Source organism: Terrapene carolina, unplaced genomic scaffold (genome assembly GCF_002925995.2).
Source record: "Terrapene carolina triunguis isolate 2854851 unplaced genomic scaffold, T_m_triunguis-2.0 Scaffold89, whole genome shotgun sequence".
NCBI classification, from domain to species: domain Eukaryota; kingdom Metazoa; phylum Chordata; order Testudines; family Emydidae; genus Terrapene; species Terrapene triunguis.
Genome location: NW_020664440.1, coordinates 31,428,805 through 31,447,848, shown reverse-complemented (window position 1 = coordinate 31,447,848; position 19,044 = coordinate 31,428,805). Strand labels below are relative to the sequence as shown.

The 19,044-nt window shown below is 58.0% G+C and overlaps 2 protein-coding genes across 5 annotated transcripts in view; both read left to right on the top strand.

Moving 5' to 3' along the window:
• PYGM (glycogen phosphorylase, muscle associated) overlaps positions 1-8,558 on the top strand; it is a 17,137-nt gene extending 8,579 nt beyond the window's left edge. Inside the window, exons 4-16 of the mRNA XM_026650462.1 lie at positions 402-598; positions 829-921; positions 1,074-1,220; positions 1,648-1,811; positions 2,571-2,685; positions 3,057-3,158; positions 3,408-3,555; positions 4,024-4,082; positions 4,186-4,327; positions 4,956-5,163; positions 5,682-5,816; positions 6,329-6,395; positions 7,098-8,558. Of these exons, the coding sequence (XP_026506247.1) occupies positions 402-598; positions 829-921; positions 1,074-1,220; positions 1,648-1,811; positions 2,571-2,685; positions 3,057-3,158; positions 3,408-3,555; positions 4,024-4,082; positions 4,186-4,327; positions 4,956-5,163; positions 5,682-5,816; positions 6,329-6,395; positions 7,098-7,250 (1,730 nt within the window). The 3' untranslated portion in view covers positions 7,251-8,558. The remainder of the gene's footprint in view (positions 1-401; positions 599-828; positions 922-1,073; positions 1,221-1,647; positions 1,812-2,570; positions 2,686-3,056; positions 3,159-3,407; positions 3,556-4,023; positions 4,083-4,185; positions 4,328-4,955; positions 5,164-5,681; positions 5,817-6,328; positions 6,396-7,097) is intronic.
• Positions 8,559-11,409: 2,851 nt separating this feature from the next.
• The window catches only part of RASGRP2 (RAS guanyl releasing protein 2), a 15,880-nt gene continuing 8,245 nt past the window's right edge, over positions 11,410-19,044 (top strand). For 2 of the 4 annotated variants that reach the window (XM_024198821.1, XM_024198819.1), the window contains exons 1-4: positions 11,410-11,487; positions 14,467-14,670; positions 16,096-16,198; positions 18,766-18,828. In XM_024198821.1, coding sequence (XP_024054589.1) covers positions 14,598-14,670; positions 16,096-16,198; positions 18,766-18,828 — 239 coding nt within the window. In that variant the 5' untranslated portion in view covers positions 11,410-11,487; positions 14,467-14,597. Of the gene's footprint in view, positions 11,488-11,998; positions 13,057-14,466; positions 14,671-16,095; positions 16,199-18,101; positions 18,205-18,765; positions 18,829-19,044 lie in introns of those variants that run through there. The other 2 variants (XM_024198820.3, XM_024198823.2) reach the window with 2 other exon arrangements.

The window sequence follows — 19,044 nt, the reverse complement described above, 5'->3', positions numbered from 1 at the left end:
CCCCCGGTTCCGGCAGCAGTGATAGGGCCCAGGGGGTCAGGTGGGTCTAAATCTCACTAGTCAGGAGTGTTCATCTTTGGGCAAATCTGGGATTTCCCTCTGCCCCCAGATCCCTGCCCCCATTATGTGTCCCAAATGTTACCCCCTTCAAGGTCTCTGCAGCCATGTGGGAGCGTGAGACACCTCCTGTCTACTGCTTGGGGAGGCTGGGAGTCAGGACTTCTGGGTTTCATCCCCTGCTCTGGGAGGGGAGGGGGTTGTAGTGGTTAGAGCAGGGAGCCTGGACTCCTGGGTTACATTCCCAGGTCTGCCACTACTTTCCCTATGCTGTGAGCAGGGGCTGGAGAGAGCCCATGCTGCATCTGAAGCCACTGGTCCATTCTGCGGTTGGGATTGTACAGGCCTGGAGTGGGTTGGTGAATGCCCCATCCTCACCTGTCCCTCCTTCCTGCAGTTCTTCGAGGGCAAGGAGCTGCGTCTGAAGCAGGAGTACTTCACGGTGGCGGCCACCCTGCAGGACATCATCCGCCGCTTCAAATCCTCCAAGTTTGGCAGCCGGGACCCCGTCCGCACCTCCTTTGATGCCTTCCCTGACAAGGTACCAGCCTCTCCCAGCAGGGGGCGCTGTAGGGAGCAAGGCAGGAGCGCCGGCTGTGCAGGGCGCTCCAAGCTACTCCAGCCCTGGCCTCTCCCAGCAGGGGGCGCTGTGGGGAGGAGGGCAGGAGCTGGCTGTGGCAGGAGCTCCCAGCTACTCCAGCCCTGACCTCTCACGGATAAGCTCATACATCCTCTGTCATTGGTGGTCTGAGTTCTGCCCCTCTCCTGTAGGTCGCTATCCAGCTGAATGACACTCACCCCTCCCTGGCCATCCCTGAGCTCATGAGGGTGCTGGTTGATATCGAGAAACTGGACTGGGACAAGGTAAGGGGTGTGTGTACGTGTGATGTCGGGGGCCCTGTGCTGTAGGGAGCAGGTGTCGTCATTCTTCTTGTTGAACAGCCCCCATGTCCCACCCAGAGGTTGCTGCATCTCAGTGCTGTGCTGGGGATCCTCACATGCTGTCTCTCTCCCAGGCCTGGGACATCACGGTGCGGACCTGCGCCTACACCAACCACACAGTGCTGCCTGAGGCCCTGGAGCGCTGGCCCGTCCATCTCTTGGAAACCCTCCTGCCCCGGCACCTGGAGATCATCTATGAAATTAACCAGAGATTCCTTGATGTAAGCTCCACCCCCAGGATGGGATGGGGTTAATCCAGTGGAGAAGTCTCTTTCCCTCCATACGTGGCAGGAACTAGGGCTCCTGGGTTCTGTCCCCAGCTCTGGGAGGGTAGTGGGGTCTAGTGGTTTAGAGCTGCGTGGTGCTGTCAGGACTCCGGGGTCTTTTCCCTGGCTCTGCAGCTGATTCACATGTGCTCTTGCTGGGGTGAGGTTCGGGAGGGGGTGGGGAACCAAATTTGGCTTGGGAGGGAACCACGGGCATTTGGGATTGGCTCCCACTGTGGGGCAGGGTGGGTGTTGAGGGGATGAGTGTCCTGGGGCTAGGACAGTGGGGACCCCCCATTTTCCTCCTAGGGGGGCTCAGTTGCGGAGCTTCTCTCTGGGGGTGCCTGCTCCATCCGGATTCTGCCATTCCCTCCCCCCCCAGAAAGTCAATGCCATGTTCCCTGGGGACTTCGACCGGCTGCGGCGCATGTCCTTGGTGGAGGAGAGCGGCATCAAGAGGATCAATATGGCGCACCTATGCATCGTGGGCTCCCATGCCATCAACGGGGTCGCCCGCATCCACTCCGACATAATCAAGAAGTCTGTGTATGTGCCCTGCCCCTTGCCATGCTCTGCCCCCTTACTGTCCTTACACTCCCCTGCACCTCACTGTCCGTCACTCCCCCGCTACTCCCATTCCTTCTCTTCCTGTTCATTCCTTTCCTCTTCCATCCGCTCGGTTCTCTTTTCCATCCTGCATTTTTTCCCATTTCATTCTTCCCTCTTTTCCCCCCCTCTTCTCTCGTTCCTTTGATTTTTTTTCCCCTTTCCCTTTTTCATTCATTCTCTTCATTCCTTTATCTTTCTCTTCTCGTGTTCCTTCCTATTTCATTGTATCTTACCCTCTTTTTCGTTTTCATTCATTCGCTTCTTTCTGTTCTGTTCCTGTTTTTCTATATATTTCATTCTTTTTGTCCTTCTTTTTCTGTTCGTTCCCTTATTTTTTCTCCACTTTTGGCCCTCTGTATTTTTCCTGTTTCATTCATTCTTTTCCCTTTTTTTCTCTTTGTTTCTCAGACCTTCATTTTTTCCTAATTCATTTACCTTTTTGTTTTTATTCTCTTCTTTCCTCTTTTTTATTCTCTTCCCTTCATTTCCCCTGATTCATTCACTCTTCTCTTCATCCTTTCTTTCCCTTCTCATCGATTCTTGTGTTTGTTCGCTCACACATTCTTCCTTTCTCTTCTCTCTCCTTTGCCCTTTTGCCCTCTAGTTTGTTTTTGGTCCTGCTTTGATTCTTTCCCTCCTTGGTCGTCTCATTCATTTATTTCCTGTTTCGTTCCCCTTCTCTCCCCCACCCTCCAGCTTCAAGGATTTCTATGAGCTTGAGCCGCAAAAATTCCAGAACAAAACCAATGGGATCACACCTCGGCGCTGGCTGGTTCTGTGCAACCCAGGGCTGGCTGAGGTCATTGCCGAGGTGAGTGCAGTGAGGGGGGAGCCAGCGGGGTCCCTGGGGGGAAGGATCCTAGGTGGTGATATGCAGGGATGGGGATGCGGGGGGGGGGGGGGGGGGGGGGGGGGCCAGGGGGGGGGAGAGGAGGGGGGGGTGTGGGGGGGGGAGATGCTAAACACAGGGGGGGGGGGTGACCATTCTGAGATGGGGGGGCTCTATGGGGTGGGGGGATGCTAGATACAGACAGGCATTGAGGGGCAGGCTGCCATGCAGGGATGTGGAGGCATTCATAGGTTGGACCCCTCTCCTCTGCCTTGGCCCTGGAAGGGCAGAGCGAGGGGGTGCCTGCCTACTCTCCTATGCCAGGCCTGGCTCTGACCCTCCTCTTTCCCCAGCGTATCGGGGACGAATACATCTCTGACCTCGACCATCTGAAAAAGCTTCTGGCCTACGTGGACGATGAGGGATTTATCCGGGACGTTGCCAAAATTAAACAGGTACCGGGGTGGGGAAATGGGACACGGGGCTTCTCCCCTCTAGGGAGCACCAGCTGTGATTTGGCCCCAGGGCGGGGAAATGGAACCCAGGACCTCTCCCCTCTAGGGGGCACCAGCTGTGATCTGGCCCCAGGGTGGGGAAATGGAACCCAGGACCTCTCCCCTCTAGGGGGTGCTGGCTGTGATCTGGTCCCAGGGCGGGGGATGGGATGCAAGGCCTAGGTTCCCATCTCTGCTCTCCCACGCCAGGAGAACAAGTTGAAGTTCGCTGCCTATCTGGAGAAGGAGTATAAGGTGAAAATCAACCCGAACTCCCTCTTCGACGTGCAGGTGAAAAGGATCCATGAGTACAAGAGGCAGCTGCTCAACTGCCTCCACGTCATCACCCTTTACAACCGTGAGTGCTGACCCCCAGCCACATGCCACAGTGAGAGGGAGAACCCAGGTGTCCTGACTGCCAGCCCCCCTGCTCTAACCACTAGTATCCACTCACTTCTTCGGTGGCGCTGTCAGTGACCGGGACATGGGCAGCCATACCTAGAGTTGGAACAGGAGTCAGGCCCAGGGGCTGCAGCAGGAGTCGGCAGCCTGGAATCGGAGTCGAGGTCAGGACTGGGTCATCTGGAATGGGGCAACGCGGGGGCAGGGCCTGGGCAAGGCAGGGGTTATCACTGCCAGTGGCAAAGGCTTTGAGCAGCTGCTGCACTGCTGCTGGCCTTCAGAGCCGGTCTGCTGACTCTTCCCAGCTATGAGGCCAACCTCCAGGCCAGCTGTGCTCACTGGGGTGGCCAGGGACTGGCCAGCTGCCGGCCCTGCTACCTGGCACACTGGCCCTGACCCTGCATCTCTCCCCGTCCCCCTGCAGGGATCAAGAAGGACCCCAACCAGCATTTTGTGCCCCGGACTGTCATGATCGGCGGCAAGGTGAGACCTGGGGGCCAAGGCCCACCCCTCTCGGTGCTGCTGTCCCTTAGTGGGAGGCGAGGGTGGGGGTTAAGCGGCAGTCTCACCCTCCGTCCCCCCACAGGCCGCCCCTGGCTACCACATAGCCAAGATGATCATTAAGCTGGTCACAGCAATTGGGGATGTCATCAACAACGACCCCATCATCGGCGACCGCCTCAAGATGATCTTCTTGGAGAACTACCGCGTCTCCCTGGCTGAGAAGGGTAGGGAGGCCGTGACCTCTGACCCTGCTATCCTCCCCCCAAACCTGCCACCACTGCCCCAGATCAGGTTAAGGGCCATCTACCCCACACGGCAACTTCTGCCACCCCTGGTGGGAGAATAGTGGGGTCAGAAGGTCCCTAAAAGTTGGGGGAGGGCCATTGGCACCCGAAGGGTGGCTCTGCCCCCCATGCCGCCTCTTCTCCTTGAGGCCCCTCCCCATACCGCCGCTTCCCCCGAGACCCCCCCCCCGCACCCCCTCCCCCCCCCCCCCCCAAGACCACACCCCCTGCTCACTCGTCTCTGCCCCTCACCCCCCGTTGCTCACCCTAATGGCTGATAAAAATTGGGGGGGCCTGGCTCTCCAGGCTCCCCCCCCCCCAATTCTGGCACTCCCATTTCCCACCCCAAATCAGGCCAATGGGGCTGTCTGCTCCTTGCAGCCTCCTCTGACCTCCATCCCTTCCACTCTGGTTCAGGGCTGGGTCTAGCCCACATGGCAGCTTCTGACCCACATTACTTACCCCCACACCCTCCGCAATTGCCCCGGATCAGGCAAATGGGCCCTTTTACCCCACATGGTGACCTCAGACCTCCCACCCCAAACCGCTGATCCCGTCTCTCCCGCAGTGATCCCAGCGGCCGACCTGTCCGAGCAGATCTCCACGGCCGGCACAGAGGCCTCGGGCACCGGCAACATGAAGTTCATGCTGAATGGGGCGCTGACCATTGGCACCATGGACGGCGCCAACGTGGAGATGGCAGAGGAGGCGGGCGAGGAGAACTTATTCATCTTCGGCATGCGGGTGGAAGACGTGGAAGAGATGGACAGGAAAGGGTGGGGGCCAGACCCCTGCCCCTCCCTCGTGCAGGGAACCCCTCTGCCAGGCCTCCCTCCCATGCCCCCTTCCCTGCCGCTGGATTCCTGCTCCACCTTCTCTACACCCTCCCCCCCCACCTAGCTGCCAGAATCTTCTCCTCCGCTGCCTGGATCTCCTACCCATGGTGCCCCCTAACCCAGTGCCAGATTCGCACCCATCACCCGCTGCCAGGACCCTCCCGACGCTGCCTGCCTCCCCTCCTGCTAGGATCCCTTCCCAATTTCCCCCCCACCTGGGCTCCTCACACTGTTTGCCTGCCCTCCTGTTGGGATCCTGCCCTCATTCCCTCAGCATGCCTTCCCCATGCTGCTGGGGTCCCTCTTGGGGGCTGGTGGGGGAGCCAGGTTGGGCAGGGGGCTTGGGGAGTCCTCTGGGGGCTGGGGGCTTCTGGTTTGGGGGGAGCCCCTGAGGCCACGCTGGGCTGGGGTGGAGCCATGATCCTGAGGTAACCTGCCCCCCTTCACCTCCCCTCCAGCTACTGTGCCAAGGACTATTACGACCGCATCCCGGAGCTCAGACAGGTGATCGACCAGCTGAGCAGCGGCTTCTTCTCCCCCAAACAGCCCCAGCTCTTCAAGGACATTGTCAACATGCTGATGAACAATGACAGGTGGGAGGAGGCACTGGGGGGAGGGAATAAGGGATAGAGGCAACAATGCCTGGTGTGGGGTGGAGGAAGGGGGCTCTATCCAGTGCTTAATTTGTAAGGAAAGAGGTGCTGGGGCTCAAGCAATTTTTTCACTTTCATAACTGACCTGCCCAGCCCAGCCCAGAGGTGCCGGGGCTAGGAACTGTCCAGCCCAGAGGTGCCGGGGCTCAGCCCTGGCAAGCCCTGGCACAAATTAAGCACTGGCTCTATCCCCAGCTCTGGGAGGGGAGGGGCGTCTGGATTATGGGAAGGGGAGCTGGGAGCCAGGACTCCTGGGTTCTGTTTCCACGAGTGCACTCATAGTGAGGGGCAGCTGAGGCATTGGGGGAAGGGTTTCCCCAGAGCTTTGGGTGTCTGCTGTTGGCTATGTTCTTGGGAGAGGCTCCAGTTGTCGATCCTGTCTGTGGGCAGCAGGTGGCAGCATGCACAAGGACCCCCAGCCTGATACCCTCCTGCTTCCCCTCCATCTTCAGGTTCAAAGTGTTTGCGGATTACGAAGCCTACATCAAATGCCAGGAGAATGTCAGCGCCCTCTACAAGGTGAGTGTGCACCCTAGTGGCCTCCCTGGGGTACTGCACCCAGCACTGGGAGGGGAGTGGGGTCTAGTGGGTTAGAGTGGCCGGGACAGGCTGGCAGGCAGGACTCCTGGGTTCTATTCCTGGGCATCCTGGCTCAGTTCCAGGCCCCTCAATCCCCGAGAAACACTGACAAGCTCAGGTGAGAGCCGCAGCCCTGCAGGGGGCTGGAAAGGGGGCAGGATGGAACGTCACAGGGAGAAATGGAAAGATCAAAACCCATCAAGCTCAGCCCTGCGGCATCCTGATGACCAGGGGATGAGAACCAGGCACAATGCTAGAGGTATGTAAAGGGGAGCTCAGGGGGGCTGCGATGTGTGTGGATGTCTGTCTGTCTGTCTGTCCATCCTTCTACTCACCTTTATTTCAAGGTGTTCAAATGTTATGAAAGTCAGTGGTAGTTACTTGGATTCACCCATCCATCCCTGCGCTCAACCCTCTTCTATCCATCCATCCCCACGCTCATCCCTCATCTGCAGACACTCATCTATCCATACCCACTCCTCTATCTAGCCATCCATCCCCCCCCACACGCTGTCCCTCTATCCATCCCACGCACGGCCGGCCCGCCCCATTGACACTCATCCAGCCATCCCATCTGGCCTCCCCGGCCCCATCCCCCAGTGTCCATGTGTCATTGCCACTGACCTGCGTCTCTCTCCCCAGAACACCAAGGAATGGACCAAGAAGGTCATTAAAAACATCGCCACCTCGGGCAAGTTCTCCAGCGACCGCACCATCGCGCAGTACGCCCGTGAGATCTGGGGCGTCGAGCCCACCCACCACAAAATCCCTGCGCCTGATGATCCCCGTGAATAGCCCCCCTGAGGCCTGCCTGACCCTGCCCCCCGTCACCAACCAAGCTCCACCGGGTGCCAGCAAACAACAGACACTGCACTGGCTTCCCCCAGATGCTCAGCATGTCCCCCATTGTGTGTGTGGACCTTCCCCCCTCTCTGTGTGGGGGATCCCCCCTGCACCCCACCCAGGGAGAACTGGCCACTACTTCCTGCCTCTGCCTAGCTGAGGATAAGCAGAGGGACATTTGGATTCCTGTCCCTTCCTTCTCCCCGCCCCCCAATTCCATAGGGTTGGGGGATGAAGAAACCCAGAGAAAAGGGATGCAGGGGGTTAACTTCCCCCTCCCTTCCCCCCATAACATGCTATTTATTTAAGGGTGAGAAATTCCCCCCCATTATAACCCCCCACCCAACCCACTTAGGGGGTGAACACCCAGCTATATTTTGGGGCACACCCGTTCTGTAGGTTAAAATCCCATGGTCACCCATCTACTAACAAGGCAGAAGGTGTGACAGTTCCCTAGGGGGAGGGAGGGGAGGCGTGGGAGTTGTCCTTCACAGGCCCCCAGCACTGTGACCCTCTTTCTAGCGCACCATTTTTGCACCCCACTCCACCCCCCCCTTTGCGTGTGATTATCTGGGGTGGGGTGCCCTGCCTCTGCTACCCTGATGTGGTTTTAAATTTGGGGGGATCAGTCCCCACCCACTGGTGACTTATAAAATAAACAGAGTCACTCCACCCACCCCCACCAGCTTACATCTCTGTTCATACATCCGTCCTCCCGCCCCGCATTTCCCCCTTAGGCGGTCTCAGTGCCTGGTGCTAACCCCCACATAGCCCATTGCTACAACTTGGAGCATTGTGTGTTGTTTTTTTCCTTCCTGGTTTGTGGGAAGCCGGTGGGCGTGGGTGCCAGGACTCCTGGGTTCCATCCCTATTGCTGTACCTCAGTGAATACTGTTTTTCCTGGGCCATGAGACTCCTATCCTACAGCCAATAGAACCCGGAATACGTCCTGCCATATACTTGCTGACTGTTTAGGGGGCATTTATGTTTATTATTTTTAGGGGTCCTTTATAACTTATGGCAGGGAATCTGTGCAAATACCCTGTGACTTTCAACTCTTAATGTGGGACAGGGGGAATGGAACAGGCTGGGGATTTGTTGGTAATTTTAATGATAACCCCATATGTGTGTGTCTCAGCCACCGCCCGCACTGGGCTGGGAGTCCTAGGAGCTGTGGGGTATGCTGCTCTACCCACCACTTTCCCCAGCTGTGGAGGGTCTGGGGCTGTGAGCCAGCAATAAAGATGACACTCAACACTCTCTGGCTATGTTGCTTTTTTCCCCCCTCATGGTCCTTCCTGCCCCGCCCTCACCCAGAAACTGGGGTCTTGCCCCCAGCCCTGCACCTGTCCACGCCTGGTGCCTCCTGAGTTCTATCCGGCTCTGGGAGGGCAGTGGGGGCTAGGGGGTTAGAGCAGGGGGGCTGGCAGCCAGGACTCCTGGGTTCTATCCAGCTCTGGGAGGGCATTGGGGGTTAGAGCCGGGGGGTGGGTGGGTTGTATCTCTAGCCCTCTTGACCTTGGGCCAGTGCCTGCCCCACCTGCCAGAGCTGCTAGTCACAAGAGTGAGTGAGGGGGGCCTAGAGAGGAGATGGGAGAGTGGGTGAACCCCCTCCCCCCCCAGGCCACAGCAGCTGCTCATTACCACCCAGGGAGGGGGAATTGGTGCTAAAAATAGCTCCCCCAACACAAACACCCAAGCAGGGGGGGAGGAGATTCCTAGTGGCAGGAGGGAGTGGGGTCCTAGTGGGTTAGACAGGGGACTGGGTGCTAGGACTCCTGGGTTTTATCCCCAGTTCTCAGGGGGGCTTGGGGCCAGGACTCCTGGGTTCCTTGGTTTATGGTATTTTTGTAAACCATGAATGTAAAGGATTGTTCTTTTTTTATCACAGCTCCAGTAGCATCCCCCCAGCACTACCCCTCCCCCCCAGGGGTGAGCAAGCTGGCAGGCACTGACCCCCCCCCCCCGCCCCCCCCCCCCCCCACCCCCCCCCCCCCCCCGGGGGGGGGAGGGGGGGGGGGGCCGCCCCCCCCCCCCCCCCCCCTTCAGGCAGCAGGCACTGCACTTACCATAATTGGTTTCAAGGCTGCTGGGAGCCGCAGTGATTAATTGGCATCTCAGCAGGGCAGTGAGCCCACAGAGAAACACACAACCAGTCAGTGGCCCTCCCACCCACCCAGCAAGTGTGTGTATGTGTGTGCACACACATGTACAGAGCCAGCGTGTGCACACACACACCCGCCCAGCCAACATGTGCTGTGTGTGTGTCCACACACAGCCCGTGTGTGGACACACACAGAACTCCTGAACACTCTTGTACTCATGCTCTGCCAGCTCTCACACTCAGCTGGCTCTTGTGCATGTGCACACTCACACCCACTGAGCCGGCGCACACAGAAAAACACACACTTGTATACATGCTCTGCCAGCTATGCTGGGTTAAGCAGCAATTCCTGATGTGCACATAAGGGGGTGCCAGAGAGCAAGGGAATAACTGTAGCAACGACCCCACATGCCCTCTTGCTGCTAGGCTGGGATCCAAAGGGGCTTGGCCCCATTTACAAAGGGGAAACTCAGCCATTGGCTTGCCCAAGATCTCACAGACGTCTGAAAATAGAACCCAGGAGTCCTGGCTCCCAGCCCCTGCCCCGCTCTAACTACTAGACCCCACTCTCTTGCCAGAGCTGGGGATAGAACCCATTGTACGTAATCCATCCATCCCCCCAAATCTGAACCAGTCAATGGCGCCCCCCAGTCCCCTCTTCTGTACCGGAAAAAAGCCTGGGGCCTGACAAATGCCTCCACTGCACAGATGGGGCTACAACCCCTTAGCAAGCATGGTGGCGCTGCCCCCCCCCCGTTCCATGTGCCAGGGGGTGGGGCTCAGGATCTTAGGACAGCCCCGCACACCCACCAATGCACTAAGGTTGCACCTGCTCTTCTAGGTTAGTGAGTAAGCAAGTTTTGACTCTTGGGGAGACATGCACCCAATCCAGAGGGGGGATGTGAAAGGGGTTGGGGTGAGGTGATGGGGCAGGGTGGGAGGGAGGAGAGGGTGTTCCTCACCCTGCCCTAGAGTTTAGGACTGTTTGCCAACCACAGAAACGCGCATGGCATTTCTGTTCAACCGCAGACCACTTCCCCCCCACCCAGCCTGCTCCACCCTGTCCGGCATGGTGCCCGAGCAAAGGGGTGGAGACTGTTCTCCATGATCACTGCTGGGCCACTGGGTGCTAAAATGGGGTTCAGAGGCTGACAATCTGGGCCTGAAGGGGGGAGGGGTGGATGATGCTGCAGGTGGCTGGGCCTGAGGGGGAGAAGGTGACACTGAGACTCCTTGGGCTGGGGGTGGGGTGGGAGGCTGAGACCAGCTCTGCCCATCCCCCACCTGCTCAGCCCAGCACCCACATCCACTGCCTGGGTCCCCATTCCCCCCCTCCTGTGGGGCTAGTTGCCATGACAATGGGCTATTGTTGGAGCTGGTTGCGGCCCCGGGCCCCCCCCCCCCCCGCTGTGTGTGCCCCCCAGTGGGGGGGGGGGGGGGGAAGTGCCAGTCACCCCCCCTCCTTTGCTCTATTACCCCCCAATCGCCCCGCACATTAGCTCATGCACATGAGACGAGGGGGAGAAGCTGGGGGTCCCCAGAGCTGCCCCCTCACAGAGTAACTGGTGCATATGGAATTGGCGGGGGCTGCTCCCCGCTTCGCTTTGAGCCCCCCCTCCCCAGTGGCGCTGGGTGAGGGCAGCGCACCCGGCACAGGAGGGGTTAAGAATTCTGCAGTGGCACCTGCGGTCTCTGGCTCTCCTGGGGGGCGAGCAACCATCGGCGTGAACGAAGGGTGTGTGCGCCCCTGCCCAGCCCCCCGCCGCCGCCTGCTGAGACCCTCGCCCAGCCCCCTCGGCCCGCTGCACCCCCCCGCCCCTGTGCCTGCTGCGCCCCCCCTCCCCCGCCTGGTGAGACCCCCTCCCAGCCCCCTGGCCCGGGGCGCCCCCCAGCTGCGGGGCAGGCGGCCCGGCCGGGGCGCTCCGTGCGGCGGGCGGAGCAGGCGGCGTTTGGACCCGCACGACCCTCCCCGAGCCGGCAGCAGGAGGAAGTCGGGGCGGGGGGGGGTGATAAGGAGACACAAGCCGCATTGTGCAGCCCGGCCGCGTTTGAATATCGCCCAGCGCAGGAGCAGAGCGGAGCCGGGTGAGCCGCACGGGGGGGACCCGGGCCTGACCCTCTAGGGGGCGCCGGCCCCGGGGCGGGGGGCCGGGGAGCGGGACAGGGCCTGCCCCTCTAGGGGGCGCCGGCCCCGATCGGCCGCAGGGCCCCAGGGAGTGAAAGACACTCCCACCTGTGAGACGAGTTTACTGGGGCTCAGCCCCGTTTCTCCAGCCGGACGGCCCCGGTCACACCGATTTTCACCCCTCACCCCATCACACCGACCCCCCTTCACACCATCCCCCTGCCCCTGCCCTATCACACGGACCCTCCTGCCCCCTGCACGCCACCCTTCCTGCCCACTTCACCCATCACACTACTAGCCTTGTCACACTGCTCCCCCTGCCCCGGCACACCCCCACCCACTGCCCCCATCACGCCACCCCCTCCCCTGCCCCCGTCATATCAGCCGCCTGCCACTGTCACACCAACCCCTGGCGCCCTGGCTGGTGGGGGAAGGGACTGCACTTCTCTGTCCCCCCCTCCGCCCCACACACACACAAGGGAGGCACACAGGGGCTCTCCCTGCTGCCACCCCTACTTTGGGGATGGCTGGGGGCTGCTGAGCTGGCACTGCCCTGGGTTATAATCCCCACTTAATTGGGGGGGTTGAATGGAGTTGGAAGGGTGGTGGGTGCACTGGGGGGCATAATGGGTGGCTAATGGAGGGCTCTAAAGGCAGTGATGGGGGCAGGGAGCAGGTGCCTTAGAGCCTTAGCTTAGTAGTCCTGACTGAAGAGTGGGGCCCATGTCACTGGGATGGGGTGACCCCCCGTTGTATTGTAGCTAATAAAAGCTCAGAGGCCTGGCTGAGATACAGGAAGAGGATAAAAAAGGTCCTTGTCCCCCATGCAGCTGGGACCCACAGCCCAGGGGTGTGTGGGGGTGCCAACAGGCTGTGCAATGATGGGGTTTCATTTTGGGTTCAGCATGCCTGTGCCTGTGTGTGCACAGTACACTATAGTCCAGGTGTGTGCACTGCGGTATAGTGCATGCAGCATGGCCGTGTGTGTGTCTGTGCACACAGTACACTATGGTCGAGGGGTGTACAGTGCAGTATAGTGCTTGCAGCATGGCTGTGTGTGTGTGGCTGTGTGTGCACAGTACACTATGGGCCAGGTGTGTGCAGTGCGGTATTGCGTGCAGCAGAGCTGTGTCTTGGCAAAGCTTTATGCCACACAGTGTGATAGTGCGTGTGTGTGCAGTGCGACTGTGTGTTTATGCTGCATACAGTGTGTACAATGTGTGTGTGGTGGCATGTATTTATCCCAGAGATGACTGTGAGGCAACTGACATTTGGCAACACTGTATTTTGATTGATATTTTGCAACATGGCTGGTGCGTATGTGAGAGACATGCAGTTAGTAGGAGGTGCTGTGCAAACAAACAGCCAGATGGAAAAGAGGGACCGTCCCCCCCAAACGCCTTTCGTTCAGTCCTCCCCCCTCAGCTCACTCACTCATTGTTGCTTCTATTCCTCTTCTAACTAACCATGAACAAAAAGCTGCCTAAAAATAACACTGCAAGAAACCCCAACCCTCAATTTACAGCGTGGTAAGTTGCACACACAAAAGCTTGTCTTAAAAGATTAATAATAATCTTGTCTTACTACAGAGCAATTACACAAAGGGGTCCCTTGCCTGATGCTGAGATGCAGACAACTCTGGGGTGGGATGTGGGGGCTGTTTATAGAGGGAGCCCTTGCCTGGTGCTGAAATGCAGCCACTTCTGGGGAGGTGCTGTTTATGCAGGGATTTACAACACAGATCTAAACCCATTCCCACTGGATCCCAGATATGGATGGCACCTTGCGCACCAGGCCCCTTCCCCCTCCCCCCCGATCGCTAATCCATCAGGAGCCGTTCCCTAGATTCCAGCTCCGCACACAGTGCAGCTCGAATTCCCGAGATGTGAGCCCTTGTCTAAATTAATCTCTCAGCCTGAGTCATTGTGGCCGGATTCCTGGGTCCTTCATCTCTCTCCAAACATTCCTTGGCTCTGGATCTGACCCAATCCCCTGTTGTCACGTTTAACCCTCAGATACCTTTACTGAGGGGATAGAGCCTGGGAACTTGCTTTCCACCTACGATCACCCCCTCTTTACAGCCCCCCAACCAAAGAGCAGACAGCCCCCGCGCCTCTCCTCACCCTCCAAGCGATGTTACTATGCAAAAGGCCACTTATAAATTCCATCCCGGTCCTTTAACAGCCACAGGGCTCAGAATAGCTCAGTGGGCCCCAGCTGCAGGGGCTGCTCCTTCGGGCTTTGTGCAAGGTCAGAAGAACTTGGGGCTGGGTTCCAGGATGCTTGGGTTCTGTCCCCAGCTCTGGGTGGAGAGCAGGGTCCAGTGGGGGAGAGCAGGGGGGGCTAGGGAGCCAGGACTCCTGGGTTCTATTTCCCCACTCTGTGATCATGGGCTAATCTCTCCGCAGCAGGTTTTCCTGCTGGGATGTTGAAGTTGCACATGCTTTGTGTTTTTAGGGTCAAAGTGGAAGGTTGTAACTTAGAGGGGGAAGGCCCATATCTCATTCCCCCCATCCCCGAGCCAGCCAGTCTCCCCACCCCGGAACCGAATTGGAGCCCATGCTCCCTGGAGGGGAAAGTCCCCATGTCCCATACTTCTACACTCCCAGGGGCAAAACAGAGCCCGTCTCTGACCCGGGCCAAGGCAGGAAGCCAGGATGGAGGAAACATTTTGCAACTTTACCCGAAATTCTCTAGCTGTTTTGTTTTGCAACAAACTCTCCCTCCCCCAGTGTTCACAGCGTCAGGGCGAAGGGAACAGAAACACCCTAAACCCTGGACGGCCTCCCTTGGCTGATCTCTGCAACTACCCCTCTGGGCAGCGCTGACCCCAGTGCACCTCAGCCTCAGGCAAGTGATCTCTGTAGAAACAGCTCCCCTGCCCCAGAGGTGGCTGCATCTCCTAAGAGTTATAACTCTAGCCTCATCTCCTCTTTCAGTGGCAGGTTCTCACCAGGGATCCCTGATCTTAGGGGGCCGCTGACACATTGCCCCTGAGCTGGGCAGCACTTGTCTGTGGTGGGACCCCAGGCTGGCAGAGGGGGAGCTGGCCGGCACGGGAGGAGCAGAGATGAGCGGGACGCTGGACCTGGACAAGGGCTGTACTGTTGAGGAGCTGCTGCAGGGCTGCATTGAGGCCTTTGGTAATGCGCTGGGGGGGAGCTGTTATTTAGGAGCATGTGTGGGAAGAAGGGGTTGTTGGTGCAGGTGGCTGTAAGGGGTGAGGTGGGGTGTGAGCCTGGAGAGGTGGTATATGGAAGGCTGGGGCTGCCCAAGGGGCTGGGGTCAGGCTGGGGCTTTGGGGTTTTCTTCAACCTATAGGATCAATTGTCCTGACCCCTAGAGGGCGCTGTGCTGCAGGGAGTGGGGCGGGGACTCAGCCAGGGGCGCTCTCCACCTTGTAATCAGTGCTGACCCCAGTGAGGGTCTGGGGGCACTGTGCTGCAGGGAGTGGGGCGGGGGCTCAGCAGAGGGCGCTCTCTGCTCCCAGTCTGCTGACCCCGGTGAGGGGCTGGGGGTGCTGTGCTGCAGGGAGCAGGGTCAGTATGGGTTGCTGAGCAGTGTGTGTGTGTGTGGGGGGTCTCTCTGTGGCTATGTCCACATGGTGAGCGGCAGCCACGCAGCAAGTCTCCGAGCCTGGGGCAACAGATGGCTCATGCCCCGGGGCTAAGAATAGCTGTGTAGACACTGTCACCTGGGCTGGAGACCCCCGCCCCCAGGCTTCACAGCCCAAGCCGCAACGTCCACACAGCGATGTCTGCCCAGCAATGTCTGCAAGTCTGCGACCCGAGCTCTGAGCCTCACTGCCAAAGGCTGTGCAGATGTAATCTGAATAGGTTGGGGGGTCAACAGGGGGTGCTGAGTCGGGGAGGGGATCACTGGGGTCTCTGGGTTGGGGAGTCAGTAGGGGTCTCTTGAGCGGGTTGGGTTGTAGGGGGTCTCTGTGTGGGCGGGTTGGAGGGTTGTGGAGGATCTCTGAGTGGTGTGGGGGATCTCTGAGCAGAGTGGGAGGTTGCAGGGGTTTCTGAGCAGGGTGGGGTCTCTGAGTAGGGTGTGGGGTTGTGGGGGTGGGGTCTCTGAGTAGTGTTGGGGGTTTCTGAGTGGGGTGGGGGGGTCTTTGAGCAGGCTGAGAGTCTGTAGGGGGTCTCTGAGCAAGGTGGGGGGTTGCGGGGGGTCTCTGAGTGGGGTGGGAGGTTGTGGGATGGGAGGTTGCGGGGGATCTCTGAGTAGTGGGGGGATCTGAGAGCGGTGGGTGGTAGTGGGATCTCTGAACAGGGTGGGGGGTTGCAGGGCGAGTCTCTGAGTGGGGTGGGAGGTTGCGGGATCTTTGAGCAGGTTAGGGGGTTGTGGGCGGTGTCTCTGAGTAATGGGGTGGGTCTGAATGGGGTGGGGAGCTGTGGGGGGGTCTCTGAGTAGTGGGGGGGTCTGAGCAGGGTGGGGGCTTGTGGGATCTCTGAGCGGGGTGGGTGGTTGCGGGAGGTCTCTGAGCGGGGTGGGGAATTGTGGGGGGGTCTCTGAGGGGGTGGTGGGTTGCCGGATCTCTGAGCAGGGCCTACTCTCTCTTGCAGACAATGAGGGGAAGGTGCGGGACCCCCAGCTGGTGCGAATGTTCCTGATGATGCATCCCTGGTACATCCCCTCCTCCCAGCTGGCCGCCAAGCTGCTGCACATATATCCTTGTGAGCCCTCCACCCCCCTTCCTGCACCTCCTTCCCTCATTCACCCCCCCACCTGCCTCGAGGCACCCTACTGCCCCCCTTTCCCTCCTGGGCACCCCCTCCCTTCACAAAGTACATATCCCTGGCTGGTGAGGACAGAGCTGGCTTATTCTTCTAGCTGGCTGTCTCCCCAGCTGGGGCTCACCAGGGGACCCCTGCAGGACTGGGGGGTCCACATACATTTCAACAACACCTCAGACCAACAGGGAGGAATTGGTTGTGCATGTGAAGGCAGAAGGCAATCTGGGTGAAAGTGACCCTGAAATGACACCATTTCATGACTCTAAGGAAAGGAAGGAGTGGGGGCAGCAGGATCAGGACAATGGACTTCAAAAAAATGGACTTCAACAGATCAGAGAACTGAGAGCTAAGGTCCCAGGGGAAGCAAACTGAAGGGAGAAAGCTGGGAGTTTCTCAGCGAGACAGTGTTAAAGGCACAACAGCAAAGTAGGCTGATGCGAAGGGAAGACACATAAAGGCCAAGGTGGCTCCCTCTGGAGCTCTTTAACAGTCTTAAAAGCAAGGAAGACTCCCTCAAAAAATGCCAATGTGGACAGGAAGAGCACAGAAGAATTGCACCAGCAGGTAGGGGCAAAATCCGAGAGGCTAAGGCACAAAATGAGTTTCAGAAAGGCAGTCGGAAGAGGTTCTTTAAAAACATTGGGAGCAAGAGAAAGATGAAGGAAAGTGCAGGTCCACTACTTCCTGAGGAAGGCGAGCTAATTGATGGCATCAAGAAAGCTGGGGGGTTTAATGCCTATTTTGCTTCAGTCTTCACTAAAACAGTTAATGGTGACAGGTACTCAGCACAATGAATATTAACAACAAGGGGGGAGGAACGCAGGCCAGATAGGGAAAGAGCAGGTTAAAGAGTATTTAGAGGAGTTCAATCTATTCAAGTTGGCAGGGTCTGGTGCAGTTCACCCTCGGATCCTTAAGGAAGGAGCTGAAGCAATCTGGGAGCTGTTAGCGATTGTCTTTGAGAAATGGAGGACGGATGAGGTCCTCGGGGACTGGAGAAGGGCAGACATAGCACCTGTCTCTAAACGGGGGAACTAAGAGGACCCCGGGGATTATAGACCAGGCAGCCTAACTTCCATACTTGGCAAGATACCGGAACAAATTATTGAACAATCAGTTTGTAAGTCCCTGGAGGATAATAGGGTTATAAGAAATAGCCAGCGTGGGTTTGTCAAGAGCAAATCCTGCCAAACCAGCCTAATATCCTTCTTTGACAGGGTTACTGGCCTAGTGGCTGGGGGGAAGCAGTAGACATGATAGATCTTGATTTTAGTAACGCTTTTGACCCAGTCTCCCATTCTCATAAGCAGACTAGGGAAATATTGTCTAGATGAAATTGCTAGAAGGTGGATGCAGAACTGGTTGAAAGCTGCTCTTTGAGGACAGTCTATCAGTGGTTCTCTGTCAAACTGGGGGGATGTATTGAGTGGGGTCCCAGAGGGGTTAGTCCTGGATCTGGGGCTAGTCAATATTTTCATTAATGACTTGGATGATGCAGTGGAGAGTAGGTTTATAAAACTGGCGGATGACACTAAACTGTGGGGGTTGTGAGCACTTTGGAGGACAGGATTAGAATTCAGAATGACCTTGAGAAATTGGAGAATTGAAAGAAGATGAAATTCAATAAAGACAAGTGCAAAGGACTGCACTGAGGAAGGAGAAATCACAAAATGGGGAAAGACTGGCTAGGTGATAGTCCTCTTGAAAAGGATCTAGGGGTTGGCTCACCAAGGGAATCTAAGCCAACAGCGTGATGCCGTTGTGGAAAAGACTGTTATGGTCTGGGCTGTGTTAACGGGAGAGGCGTGTGTAAGACACCGGAGATGTTACTCAGCACTGGGGAGTTCTCAGCTGGAGTACAGCATGCAGGTCTGGGTGCCAGGCTTCAGGAGAGCTGTGGAGAAATTGGAGAGCATACAGAGGAGAGCAACAAAAATGGTAAAAGGTCTAAAAACCTGCCCTGGGAGGAAAGGCTAAAAAGCTGGGCATGTTTAGGCTTGAGAAAAGACGGGGGAGGGGAGACAACTGCTAACAGTCTTCCAATATGTTCAGGAGTGTTCTGCAGAGGACGGTGGTCAGCTGTTCTCCACGTCCACTGGAGGTAGGACCAGATGTCATGGGCTTAATCTGCAGCAAGGGAGAAGTAGGTTAGCTTTTGGGAAACACTTTCTCAGGCTAGTTAAGCTCTGGAACAGGCTGCCAGGGGAGGCTGCGGACTCCCCATCACTGGAGGTGGTAAGAACAGGCTGGACAAACACCTGTCAGGGATGCTCTGGGTTTGCTTGGCCCTGCCTCAGCACGGGGGGCTGGACTCGGTGACCTCTGGAGGTCCCTTCCAGCCCTGCATTGCTGTGATTCTAGAACACTGACTCCTCCCAGCCTGATTCAAGGGCCCTAAATCCATGGCCCAGCTCCACCCCCAGCTCCTCCCCCTTTCTCCCCCTTCCCCCAGTCTCTTGTGCCTGCAATGTGGAATTCACCTTAACTCTGCCCTTGCACCTACCAAGAGTCTCGTAGCTCAGAAAGCAGTTCCCTGCAGGTGAAAACCTGCCACCTGGTGAGGTGAGTGTAGAGGAGCCCCACATTTCTGGGCAGCATTCTCAAACCTCAGGGGCAGAGCTGGCCCCAGTGCGGCATTCAAAGGCACAGTGCTGCAGGGAGCAGCAGGGGACTCAACATAGGGCATCTTTCCACTGGGTGAGGGATCCCTGTATAAACAGCCTCCGTGCCCCACCCCAGAGGCGGCTTCATCTCAGTGCTGGGTGAGGGATCCCTGTA